The sequence below is a fragment of the Ornithorhynchus anatinus genome, chromosome 11 (genome assembly GCF_004115215.2).
Source record: "Ornithorhynchus anatinus isolate Pmale09 chromosome 11, mOrnAna1.pri.v4, whole genome shotgun sequence".
Taxonomy (NCBI): Eukaryota; Metazoa; Chordata; class Mammalia; order Monotremata; family Ornithorhynchidae; genus Ornithorhynchus; species Ornithorhynchus anatinus.
In genome coordinates, this window is record NC_041738.1 from 16,440,334 (window position 1) to 16,454,189 (window position 13,856).

The following is a 13,856-nucleotide window of genomic DNA, read 5'->3' on the forward strand; positions in this document are numbered from 1 at the left end:
GGTGATGAGTTGTGAATAGAGTTCGGGAAGGGTTGTTGGGTGTATATGTGTGTGTGTTTAGTGTTCACTGGGCTGGGCTTGTATGTGCAGAGATTAATTTTGAGTGTTTGGTTCAACTGGAACAACACATTTTAATCTAATTTGGTTTCAAACCTCTCCGGCTTTACGTAAGCTTCCACTTAAAATCATCTATTCCATTTGTAAAGTCCTCTCTTGCCTCTTGTGAGTGGCAGCTCCTCAAGAAACAGGGACTGTCTTTTTTTGAAGAGCATTCGGCTCCCTAGTGTGAATGTTGTCCAAAATGGGATCCGAATCCCAATCCCAAATTTCTTTCAGACTGCCTCTCTCCAGAACCTAAACCACTCCCAGCCAGAAAATTTGGTGCTCTGCAGAGTACCTTCTCTCTTTCATTCATTCATTCATTCATTCATTCATTCATTCATTCATTCAGTAGTATTTATTGAGCTCTTACTATGTGCAGAGCACTGTACTAAGCACCTGGAATGTACAATTCGGCAACAGATAGAGACAATCCCGGCTCATTGACGGGCTCACAGTCTAATTGGGGGAGACAGACGGACAAAAACAAGACAACTTAATAGCAATAAATAGAATCAAAGGGATGTACACTTCATTAACAAAATAAATAGGGTAATAATTTTCAGACCCTAAGGGGACCACTTAGTCCATTTAATGCTTTGCAGCCTCATTTACTAGCAGAGTGATTTTGGCCCGGAGGAGAATAGAGCCCAGTGAGTGAGATCCACTAGAAGGAAACACAGACAGGATCATCACTGAATGGGGTTACTGAGTTCCTTCCTTCAGAGAGCAGAATCAAGATGACTGCCAATTGTCTGCAGATAAGGCCTAGTCACTCACTGGGATTACCACAGATCGTGGGGCTGAGAAGGGGAAAAACCAAACAGTAGTTCAGAACCCCATTCCTCTCAGTCCAACCCAGGTTCATACTGCCAGGCATCCCTTGGTCAGAAACTACAGGAACATCAGCAGGCCTGACAAGGACACCCGCAGGATTGTTCATTCATTCATTCATTCAGTCAGTCATGTTCATTTAGTGCTTATTGTGTGCAAAGCCCACAGGGGTGAGGGGTGGAGATGGTTGGATGGGAGTGAGATGACAGGAACCGGTACAGTGGGAAGGGGATTGGGGTGGTGCTGGGATAGGAGACAGGGATGGGGTGGGGGGAAGGGCTGGGACAGTACCTGATGTGGGGAGGGGCTGGATGGGAGCGAATTGTTGGGGGCCACGTAATGGGAGGGGGATGAGGTTAGAGCATACGTGTTGTACTGAATCAGTAAACATCACCTTTGCTTGGGTTCTCAAGTGCCCGCGATTTACTGTTTTCTTTTTCCAGTTGAGCGACTGAGTGAGTGAGTGATAATACTAATAATAATTGTGGTACTTGTTAAGCACTTACTATGTGCCAGGCACAGTACTAAGTCAGTATACTTGTTACTTAAGGAAAGTTTCCCTATTTTACAAGCTTCTGGGAACTGAAAAACAATTGAGCATGACAAGCAAGTTTTGGCTTTTTGCTCCACTTTTTAGTGCACACTGAATCAAATAAATCAAATACCTATTAAAATGAGCAAGTTAATATACAATAGCCCATTAATTTGTTTACCCAGCATAAAAAGATATCTTCCATTTAACTAGAATATCAAATGACATAAAAGGCCTAAGGGATTTCCATTTTCTTTTTGGTTAGAGGATTCCATTCACTGTACTTAAGGAAGCAAAATCTCTCCCATTTTGTCTTGGAAGATCAAAGAACCCATTGAATATGCCATATTTCTTGGGTTTTGTGTTTGGCTAATTGAGACAGCCAAAGGAAAAGAAGAGAGTTGGGTTTGGGGCCAAAAAGGACTGTGGGACTTGTTAACTTTCCTTCGGCAAAGCTCCAGGCTTAAATTTTATTCACTTGTGTCTACCCCCCACATTTGCCAGATGCTAGGTATCTGAGGGAGCCTCTCCCATTGGGTAAGGGATGCTTAGGCCTGGGGACCAAAAGACTCAACGTTAGGAGCTAGGTTTTGGGTTCTTGACACTTTGAGTTAAGCTACTTACTCAGACTAGGCAAAGTGAACTTGTATGCCTAGGACCCTCTCTGTAGAATGGGGGAATTACATTTAGGCAGGGTGACACAAGAAAACGGGAAGTGAAGAACTGTGAGACGTTGATCAGTGAAGACAACCAGCCTGGGTTATTCTGGGGAAAAAGCCCTGCTTTTTCCCCCAATTTCCTTTTCAAACCACCAGCGTGGATCTGTAGAGTGCCATAAAAGTCTTGTGTTATGCCGTCGAGTCGTTTCCGACCCATAGCAACACCACGGACACATCTCTCCCAGATCGCCCGCTCTCCATCTGCAATTGTTCTGGTAGTGTATCCATAGAGTTTTCGTGGTAAAACTATATAAGTTGTTTACCTTTGACTCCTTCCGCGCAGTAAACTTGAGTCTCCGCCCTCAACTATCTCCCATGCCGCTACTGTCCAGCATGGGTGAGTTTTGACTTGTAGCAGATTGCCTTCCACTCGCTAGCCACTGGGCAGGCTAGGAATGGAGCAGGTAAATCTCTGCTTGACTCTCCCTCCCTTAGCCGAGACTGGTAGAATACTGGAAACTCTACAGGTGCGACCCTGCGAGGTGGCCATAAAAGTACCCATTGAGAATATAAACCAATTCAAGGCCACACTGTACTCTACAATTCATTCATGTAATCGTATTTATTGAGCACTTACTGTGTGCAAAGCACTGTAGAATCTGCTGTAGCCACAGAAATACACTGACCAGAGAGTCAGTTCTAGAAATTCTCATCTTGGTTTTGTTTTACAGGACTCATGAATAAATCATCACTCATTTTATTCCTTGTTAGATTCAGCTTGGTTACAACAAGCCCCTCAGCAATCAGATGTTCAGTGTTCTGTGTTTCCTCTTGGGACAACTAACTTGTAAAAATCATCTTTTTCCTCTATATCAACATCAATAGTATTTATCAGACACCTTGTGTGGGTGGCGCACCGTACAAGGTGATCGGGATCATACAATAGAAATAAAAGACACCACCCCCACCCTTGAGCAGTTTATGATTTAATGAGAAAAGCAAGCGGGCACAAATTGCCAATTTGTCCAATGGGTAAAAGCGTAAGAGAATAGGTACAAATGATTTTTTTTAATCCATAGAAGCAATTAAATAGCAAATAAACAGATGTAGACCTGCGGCAGCTGTTTCTGACATTCTGCAAATGTGGTTTTCATTTCAGCCTAGGTATTTCCTCTCTCTCCCAGTTGTAAAAGATAACAATGAAAAGCGGAAGAGAGCGATATTACAGTGGAGTGGTTTTAATCCAGAAGATTCTCTAGAAATTCAAACGTTACCTGAATTCCATGTAAAAATGCACCTTTCTCTTCTGCTTTTGGCAGCCACCAGCTACCTGAGGACAAGTATTCAGATCTCCGGTACAATCCAAACTGGAAAAACAATCAAGAGGACCAGAAGTCTTCAGCGACGAAAAGAGTACATCAGGCTGCTGAGATCGTCCCCCAGAACATCTCTGAGGATTCCCTGCAGTCTTCTTCGGAGGCTTCCTTTGAACAATTGAAGAAAGAGGAACAAAGCCCCCAGAGTCCCATAACGCTCCTTGGTAGTGAGTTTTTGAGCCCCAGCTCTGAGCACAATGAGGTGACCAGTGAGGCCTTTTCAGTGCAGAGCAGTAGCGATAGAGGAGAAAAGATGGATCAGGTGGCTCAGTATCTCAAGAGTTCAGGTTTGAAAGCTGATGGTTTTCAGCCCAAATCTAGGGCCCCACGGAAGTGGAGATCCAAACAAGATTTCGTGGAAAAAAACAAACTGACTTTAGGATTGTCTACACACAAGTCAGCTTCTTATCTTCAACTACACAATAGGAAGCTGAGAGAAGTTCATCAGGAGCAGGTAGGTATTTTCTCCTTAAAAAAACCCTGAGACTCATCAGTTATAGAATAACCCCTGGTATTTATTGGAGGGTTCCTTCAAATAGTTTCCTGTGACTCTTGGGTTTATTTCTCCCGGCACTGCTCTTAGGTATCACCAAGCCCAATGCTGGTAATTTCACTGCTGGGCGATTTCACACCTGGCTTCCAATGGTACATGAATCAGCCAGCCTGTTTAGCCAGTGAAGGCTGATCCCCTGCCACTGCAATGCTTTCTGCACTTTATTGGGTAGATGGGACTTGAACTTTTTTTTATGGTAGATGCAACCTATTCAGGGTGGGCACATCCATGTCCCTCATGGGGCTCACAGTCTTAATCCCCATTTTACAGAAGAGGTAACTGAGGCCCAGAGAAATGAAGTGGCTTGGCCAACATCACCCAGCAGGCAAGGGACAGAGCTGGGATTAGAACCCAGGTTCTTCTGTCTCTCAGGCCATGCTCTCTCCATTAGCCCACACTGCTTTTCACCCTGTTTCTTGGTGTACCTGAAGCATTCTTTACTGCCTTTCACTCTCTGCCCTTTCTAACATCGATTTCTAAACTTTCAACATCCTCGCATATCATTGTGCATCCTCTTCTGGGATCCTTGGCTGCCTCCTCCCAGGAGGCCACCGTAATTTTCACCTTTATGGAGTGTGGCAGTTTTTTGGATCTTTTGGGTTGGCCACCCCCAGACCAGGAACCAGAAGGAAGCTCTCCATATAGAAGGGATTTAGACAATCTGGAGTGTAGTATGTGGCAGGCATGTTTGGCCCAGCAATCCAGAGTACTTGTTGAGTGCCTACTGTTTGCAGACCACTGTACTAAACACTGGGATAGAAGCAACCTAATCACATTCGACACAGCCTCCGTTCCTTTTGAGAGAACAAGTATCTTATTCTAGGTTTACAGATGAGGAAACTGAGGGGTAGAGGAATTAAGTGACTTGCCCAAGTTCACACAGCAGGCCAGTGACAGAGCCAGGACTAGAACCCTGGTCTCCTGACCCTCATCTCCACTCTTTCCATTAGGCCATTAGTAAACATGGTCCTACAGTGCGGTGAGGGAGACAGGCAATACAATAAATTACAGAACAGGGGAAGTAATAGAGTATGTATGTGTTTATATGTGTGTGTATATGTACAATTCGGCAACAGAGACAATCCCTGCCCATTGACGGGCTTACAGTCTAATCGGGGGAGACAGACGGACAAAAACAAGACAATCACGATAAATAGAATCAAGGGGATGTACACCTCATTAACAAAATAAATAGAGTAATAAAAATATATACAAATGAGCACAGTGCTGAGGGGAGGGGGAGGGAGCGGGGAGGAGCAGAGAGAAAGGGGGGAAAGGGGGCTTAGCTGAGGGGAGGTGAAGGGGGGAAGGGAGGAGGTGAGAGGCAGCATGGCATAGTGGATAAAACCTGGACCTGGGAGTCAGAAGGTTGTGATTTCTAATCACAGCTCTGCCTCATGTCTGTTGTGGGACTTTGGGCAAGTCACTTCACTTCTCTGGGCCTCAGTTACCTCATGGAAAATGGGGATTAAGACTGTGCGCCCCATGTGGAACAGGGACTGTGTCCCACCTTTTATCTAACCCAGCACTTAGTAGAGTGCCTGGAACATAGTAAGTGCTTAACAAATACCATAGTTATAATTATTACACATATTAATAATATGTATTATTATATAATACATTGTAATATAATTATAACTATATAATATAACTGTATTAATATTATATACATAATAATAATAGCAATTGTGGTATTTAAGTGCTTCCTATTTGCCAGGCACTGTACTGAGCAGTGGGGTAGAAACAAGCAAATTGGAGATTAAAAAGGCCACTTGGAGGAGTTCATGGAAGATGCTTTGAGAAGTGGTCTGTTGGTCTACAGGAGGGAGTTCCAGGCAACAGGAAAGGTGTGAGCCAGCAATCAGCAGGAGGAAAAGCAAGAGGAAGGTACAGTGAGTAGGTTGCTTGTGAGGAGTGAAGTGTTTAGCTGTAGCGTAGTGGAAAAAGAGAGTGGTTAAGCAGGAGGGAGAGGGCTACTTGCCTTCAGGCAGATGGTCTGGAGTTTCTGAATGATGCCAAGTGGAATGGGCAACGATAGAAGGTTTTGAGGAGTGAGAGGAAGTATGCAGAGGATTGTTTTAGCAAAATCATTCGGGGGCAGAGTGAAGTATAGACTGGAGAGGGGAGAGACAAGAGGCGAAGTGGTTAGCGATGAGGCTGATGTAGTAACCAAGCCAGGATATGACAGTGCCTGGACAAGCGTGGTGGCCTTTTGAAAGGATTGCAAAAGGAAGATTCTGGGAATGTTGTGCAGGAAGAACCAACAGGATTTGGCAGCAGAATGGACATGGTGGTTGAAAGACAGGGAGGATTCAACATATGGCATTTTTGAGTGCTTATTTCATTCATTCATTCAATTCAATTGTATTTATTGAGTGCTAACTGTGTGCAGAGCTCTGTACTAAGCACTTGGGAAAGTACAATACAGCAATAAAGAGAGACAATCCCTGCTCACAACGAGCTCACAGTCTAGCACCGCACTAAGCACATGGGAGACTACAATCCAACAGAGTTGGTGGGCACATTCCCTGCCCTTAGCTTACATTCTAGAGGGGAGACAGATGTATAAATAATTGTTACTATACAAAGTTATTAACTCATTTTCATCGGTGAAAGTAAAAATTCCTTTTGTTAAACTGGCAGGCAGGTGGTGGAGAATGACAAAGTCCAACTCTTCCTCTTTTTATGGTATTTGTAAATGCTACTATTCATTCATTCAATAGTATTTATTGAGCGCTTACTATGTGCAGAGCATTGTACTAAGCGCTTGGAATGTAATAATAATAATAATAATGTTGGTATTTGTTAAGCGCTTACTATGTGCCGAGCACTGTTCTAAGCACTGGGGTAGACATAGGGGAATCAGGTTGTCCCACGTGGGGCTCACAGTCTTAATCCCCATTTTACAGATGAGGGAACTGAGGCACAGAGAAGTTAAGTGACTTGCCCACAGTCACACAGCCGACAAGTGGCAGAGCTGGGATTCGAACTCATGAGCCCTGACTCCAAAGCCCATGCTCTTTCCACTGAGCCACACTGCTTCTCTGGACAAATGGTGGTTGAAAGACAAGGAGGATTCAACATATGGCATTTTTGAGTGCTTATTTCATTCATTCATTCAATTCAATTGTATTTATTGTACTTTATTTATTGTATTGCTGATGTACAAATCAGCAACAGAGACAATCCCTGCCCTTTGATGGGCTTACTATGTATCTAACACTGTACTAAGCACTGGAGTAGAAACAAACTAATTAGTTGGACACAGTCCCTGTACCGCATTTGGCTCACAGTCTAAGTAGGAGGGAAAACAGGAGAACTGAGGCACAGAGAAGTGAAGTGACTTGCCCAAGGTTACACAGCAAGAATTTTTCAGAGTCAGGATTAGAACCCTGGTCCTCCGGACCCATGCTCTTTCCATTAGGCCATGCTGCTTATTCCCATCAGGAGTTTGAAGTCTGGATTCTTGGTTCTCTTGCAGCTTGCTCTGAGGGTTCAACTGGGCATCAGCATAGCTGCAGGAGAAGATGCAGATAGAGTGGTATGAGATAACAGGAGTGCTCAGGAGAGTGTAAATAGGTTTTTAAGGGCTCAGGTTGGCTGAAGGGATGTTCATTCATTCATTCAATAGTATTTATTGAGCACTTACTATGTGCAGAGCACTGTACTAAGCGCTTGGGATGAACAAGTTGGCAACAGATAGAGACAGTCCCTGCCGTTTGACAGGCTTACAGTCTAATCAGGGGAGACGGACAGACAAGAACAATAGCGATAAATAGAGTCGAGGGGAAGAACATCTCGTAAAAACAATGGCAACTAAATAGAATCAAGGCGATGTACAATTCATTAACAAAATAAATAGGGTAACGAAAATATATACAGTTGAGCGGACGAGTACAGTGCTGTGGGGATGGGAAGGGAGAGGTGGAGGAGCAGAGGGAAAAGGGGAAAAAGAGGGTTTAGCTGCGGAGAGGTAAAGGGGGGATGGCAGAGGGAGTAGAGGGAGAAGAGGAGCTCAGTCTGGGAAGGCCTCTTGGAGGAGGTGATTTTTAAGTAGGGTTTTGAAGAGGGAAAGAGAATCAGTTTGGCAGAGGTGAGGAGGGATGGCGTTCCAGGACCGCGGGAGGACGTGACCCAGGGGTCGACGGCGGGATAGACGAGACCGAGGGACGGTGAGGAGGTGGGCGGCGGAGGAGCGGAGCGTGCGGGGTGGGTGGTAGAAAGAGAGAAGGGAGGAGAGGTAGGAAGGGGCAAGGTGATGGAGAGCCTTGAAGCCTAGAGTGAGGAGTTTTTGTTTGGAGCGGAGGTTGATAGGCAACCACTGGAGTTAAGAAGGGGCGTGACATGCCCAGATCGTTTCTGCAGGAAGATGAACCGGGCAGTGGAGTGAAGAATAGACTGGAGCGGGGCGAGAGAGGAGGAAGGAAGGTCAGAGAGAAGGCTGACACAGTAGTCTAGCCGGGATATAATGAGAGCCTGTAACAGTAAGGTAGCCGTTTGGGTGGAGAGGAAAGGGCGGATCTTGGCAATATTGTAGAGGTGAAACCGGCGGGTCTTGGTAACGGATAGGATGTGTGGGGTGAACGAGAGAGACGAGTCAAGGATGACACCTAGATTGCGGGCCTGAGAGACGGGAAGGATGGTCGTGCCATCAACGGTGATAGAGAAGTCTGGGAGAGGACCGGGTTTGGAAGGGAAGATGAGGAGCTCAGTCTTGCTCATGTTGAGTTTTAGGTGGCAGGCCGACATCCAGGTGGAGACGTGGATCCATCCAGGGGGAGAGGACAGGGGCGGAGATGTAGATCTGCGTGTCATCTGCGTAGAGATGGTAGTCAAAGCCGTGAGAGCGAATGAGTTCACCGAGGGAGTGAGTGTAAATGGAGAACAGAAGAGGGCCAAGAACTGACCCTTGAGGAACTCCAACAGTTAAAGGATGGGAGGGGGAGGAGGCTCCAGCGAAGGAGACCGAGAATGACCGGCCAGAGAGGTAAGAGGAGAACCAGGAGAGGACAGAGTCCGTGAAGCCAAGGTGAGATAAGGTATGGAGGAGGAGGGGATGGTCGACAGTGTCAAAGGCAGCAAAGAGGTCAAGGAGGATTAGAATGGAGTAGGAGCCATTGGATTTGGCAAGAAGGAGGTCATGGGTGACCTTAGAGAGAGCAGTCTTGGTAGAGTGGAGGGGACGGAAGCCAGATTGGAGGGGGTCTAGGAGAGAATGGGAGTTAAGGAATTCTAAGCATCGATTGTAGACGACTCGTTCTAGGATTTTGGAAAGGAAGGGTAGTAGGGAGATAGGGCGATAACTGGAGGGGGAAGTGGGGTCAAGAGCGGGTTTTTTAGGATGGGGGAGACGTGGGCATGTTTGAAGGCAGAGGGGAAGGAGCCCTTGGAGATTGAGTGGTTAAAAATGGAAGTTAAGGAAGGTAGGAGGGCAGGGGTGATGGTTTTAATAAGGTGAGAGGGAATGGGGTCCGAAGTGCAGGTGGAAGGGGTGGCACTTGCAAGGAGGGAGGAGATCTCCTCTGAGGATACTGCAGGGAAGGATGGGAAAGTAGGGGAGGGGGTTGGTGGGGGGGAGTGGAGAGGCGGAGGGGTGACTTTGGGGAGCTCAGACCTGATTGTATTGATTTTCGTGAGGAAATAGGTGGCCAGATCATTGGGGGTGAGAGATGGGGGAGGGGGAGGAACAGGGGGCCTAAGGAGAGAGTTAAAGGTCCGGAACAATCGGCGGGGGTGACGGGCATGGGTGTCGATGAGGGAGGAGAAGAAGCTTTGCCTGGCGGAGGAGAGGGCAGAGTTAAGGCAGGAAAGGATAAATTTGAAGTGTGTGAGGTCGGCTTGGTGTTTGGACTTTCGCCAGCAGCGCTCAGCAGCTCGAGCATAGGAGCGTAGGAGGCGGACGGAGGAGGTGGTCCAGGGCTGTGGGTTAGTGGAGCGAGAGCAGCGGAGGGAAAGGGGGGCGAGAGAGTCGAGATGAGTAGAGAGGGTGGAGTTGAGAGCGGAGACCTGATCATCGAGAGTGGGAAGAGAGGACAGGGCGGCAAGGTGAGGAGAGATGCTATGGGAAAGATGGATGGGATCGAGAGAGCGGAGGTCTCTGTGGGGCAGTAGCGAAGATTTGCAGGGGGAGGGAGTGTGAGAGATGAGGCAGGTGAGAAGGTTATGGTCAGAGAGAGGGATTTCAGAGTTGGTGAGGGAGGAGATAATGCAGCGGTAGGAGATGACGAGATCGAGGGTGTGACCGAGTCGGTGAGTGGGCGCGGTATGGTGGAGGAGGAGGTCGGCAGAGTCGAGGAGGGATAGCAGGCGGGATGTTATTGGCTCAGGGTGCTGGAAAATTAATCAGGAACAGCTTTTTGAAGGAGGTGAAATTTTAGGGGGGATTTGAATGTGGAGGGGCCTGTGGGCTCTCTGCTCTGGGGTGGGATTTTCCAGATTGGGAATAGCAAAAGTGAGTGGGTGAAGGTGGGAGAGTCGAGAGCAAGTACAGCCAAAATTTAGCTTGGGAGGAATGGAGACGGTGTTACAGAGTGCCTTGCAAATACGTCGAAACTTTCAGTCCTCAGAGGTTTTGAACCAGCCCGTCCAACCCCCCAGAGGTAGATAGGAAATAATGCAAATGAAATCTGCATTCTTTTTCCACTCAGCAAAAAAATGTCTGTCTCCCCCAAGAATAATAATAATAATAATTGTGGTATTTGATAAGGGCTTACTGTGTGCCAGGCACTGTACTAAATGCTGGGATGGATACAAGCAAATCGGGTTGTATCCCTGTCCCACATGGGGCTCAATCCCCATTTTACAGATGAGATAACTGAGGCCCAGAAAAGCAAAGTGACTTCCCCAAGGTCACGCAACAGAGAAGGGGCAGATCCGGGATTAGAACCCACGCCCTTCAGACTCCCAGGCCCATGCTCTATCTCCTACACGATGCAATAGAGTGTAAGGTGTTGTAGGCAGCTTGTTTTGCATTTCCCAGGTCATTGCCTGCAGCAGTCGCTCAAAAAATACTACTCTTTGCAATTCAAAGCCACTATTGGCAATTTAGTATTTACAGGGGTCCAATTCTTCCTACCGTATTTCACCCTTAATGAATTAAAATTATAACTAGGTATGACTCTTGGATCCTAAGATGGTACAAGCACATCTTAAAAGATGAAGCAAACCACAGTTGTAAAACAAACCCACACTAGAGGGCACCTAAGTATCATAGCAAAATAGCTTGAAAGTCCTCTGCCAGCAATATTTGAGAAAATTTGCCTTTAGCATGTAGCATCAGCATGTAGAGTTGGATTTATGTCTTAGACCAATTCAAATTGGAGTACACCTATGATCCACCACTGAAGGGAAAGTCTCCTGGAATATGGACTCTTTCGTAGCCTCATTTGAGACCTTCCCCCCTTTATAAAGGGGAACGATGAAACTGGTGAAAATTTTACATCAGAAAATGGGGTTTTTGCACAGCTGCCATCAGTATTAGCTTGAACTAAATTGTGAACAGGGATCATGTCTTCCAAGTATTGTACTTTCCCAAGTGCTTAGTACAATGTGCTGCACACATTAAGCAGCTCAATAAATGCCATTGATTGATTTAGCTGAACACTGGGTTTCTTTTCTTTCACCATGGATGCAAAAAGGAATTTGTCACTGACAGCAAATTCCAAAATAAAGTGAACGTGTCTCCCTTCTGTTAGGCTATAAACTTCATAAAAGCAGAGATATTAAAGTCTTCTGAAGTAATAGAAAGGTATAATTGTCAGATGTCACGATATTTTTGGAATCTTGGGTCTTTGCTTTGAAAATGTAAGGTGGATACAAGGTGGATGTAAGGTGGATATTTAGTATTCTTTTAATGTATGACCATATAATAGTATATGCATATCAATCTCCCTGTAGTATTTGTTGAGCACCTAGTAATAATAATAATAATAATAATAATAATGTTGGTATTTAAGTGCTTACTATGTGCAGAGCACTGTTCTAAGCCCTGGGGTAGATACAGGGTAATCAGGTTGTCCCACATGAGGCTCACAGTCTTAATCCCCATTTTCCAGATGAGGTAACTGAGGCACAGAGAAGTTAAGTGACTTGACCACAGTCACACAGCTGACAGGTGGCAGAGCCGGTATTCAAACCCATGACCTCTGGCTCCCAAGCCCATGCTCTTTCCACTGAGCCACGCTGCTTCTCTAGTGTGTGCTAAGCACTGGGGACAAGTACAGGATGATCATTCAGACTGGGCCCTTGACCCCTGGGGGAGAGGGAAGTTTTGAGGGCTCACAGTTTGAGTAAGTGGAGTGGGGAGGAGATTGGGTGACAGACAAGGCTGAAATGATATAAACAGCAAAGTAACATGAGACAAGGAGAGCAATAAATACAATTGGAGCGGTAAAATACTAGATCTGTCAGAGTGGTTTCCAGGTTTTCTCAGCCTCCAGCAGGCCGGTCCAGAGGCTAATAGTCACAGCAGCCATAACCTTTGAATGTTTTAAGGTGACTGCTGAGCCTTTGCCTGCCCAGACAGGCAAGACCCCCTTGCCCTGGGCCTCAGTGGACCCTGGAGTGCCCCTCAGCCTTCTGTTTGGCAAGGTAATTTTAGGAGAAGAGCATGTCCCTCTAATCTGCATTTCCATGTTATTCTTGCCGTTTCTCTAACTCCAAAGCTTTCTTCTTCTGTGTGATTTCACATTTCTGGTCATCCTAGACTTTCCTAAGCATGATAATAATAATAACAATAGTGTTGGTATTTGTTAAGCACTTACTATATGCGGAGCACTGTTCTAAGCGCTGGGGTAGATACAGGATAATCAGGTTGTCCCATGTGAGGCTCAAAGTCTTCATCCCCATTTTACAGACTAGGTAACTGAGGCCCAGAGAAGTGAAGTGACTTGCCCAAAGTCACACAGCTGAGAAGTGGAAGAGCTGGGATTGGAACCCACGACCGTACATGATTTAAAGTGACGAACTTTATGGGATCAACAAAGAGGCTCTCCTTCTCATTTTCATTTTTACGTATAATTCCGTAAAAATCCTGTAAAGGATGTTTATCAGTGATAATGCTTGAATTTGTAGCACACTTTTATTTATATTTAATACAATTTATATTTAATATATTTAATATTAATAAAATATTTATTTTATTTTATTTTTATTTGTGAATTGTGTAGGTGGCATAGTATTAAATGTCTTACTAGAGTTTGGGTAGTGTTAGAATTTGAAAGCATTTGCTGCTATCAACTTAAAACAGAACAAAACAGAACCTGTTTAAAATGAGCATTTTCACATGTGACTTTCTGGATATGTTTTGTAATGTTGTATAAAGGGTTTAATCACTTTATACCACAGGGATAGAGTAATAACTGTCACATTTGTTGAGCACTTTCTATGTGCCAAATACTGTACTAACAATAATAATAATGATAATTATGGTATTTAAGCACTTACTATGTGCCCAGCACTGTTCTAAGCACTGGGGTAGATACAAGGAAATCAGTTTGAACACAGACGCCATCCCACATGGGGGTCACAGTCTTAATCCCCATTTTACAGAAGAGATAACTGAGGCACAGAGAAGTAAAGTGACTTGCCCAAGGTTACATAGCAGACAAGTGGCAGAGCAGGGATTATAACTACCTCAGCCTCCCAAGCTTGTGCACTAGATACAAGATAGTTCTCACAAGGGTCTCACAGTTTAAGGAGGATGGAGAACAAATATTGTATCCCCAGTTAGGAAATGCGGAAACCAAGGCACAGAGCAGTTAAGTAACTTGCCTAAGGTCACACAACAGGTACATGGTAAATCC

General features: G+C 45.4%; 1 protein-coding gene and 1 non-coding gene across 6 annotated transcripts in view; one reads left to right on the plus strand and one right to left on the minus strand.

Annotated features, from left to right (window-relative positions):
- JHY (junctional cadherin complex regulator) overlaps nt 1-13,856 on the plus strand; it is a 66,451-nt gene that overhangs the window by 12,660 nt on the left and 39,935 nt on the right. For all 5 annotated transcript variants that reach the window (XM_029076235.2, XM_029076234.2, XM_039913586.1 and 2 more), the window contains exon 3: nt 3,444-3,954. In XM_029076235.2, the coding sequence (XP_028932068.1) occupies nt 3,444-3,954 (511 nt within the window). The remainder of the gene's footprint in view (nt 1-3,443; nt 3,955-13,856) is intronic.
- Nucleotides 2,532-2,669, minus strand: LOC114815237. Its single transcript, XR_003763003.1, has one exon. It is a non-coding gene; the product is annotated as a small nucleolar RNA SNORA7 (small nucleolar RNA).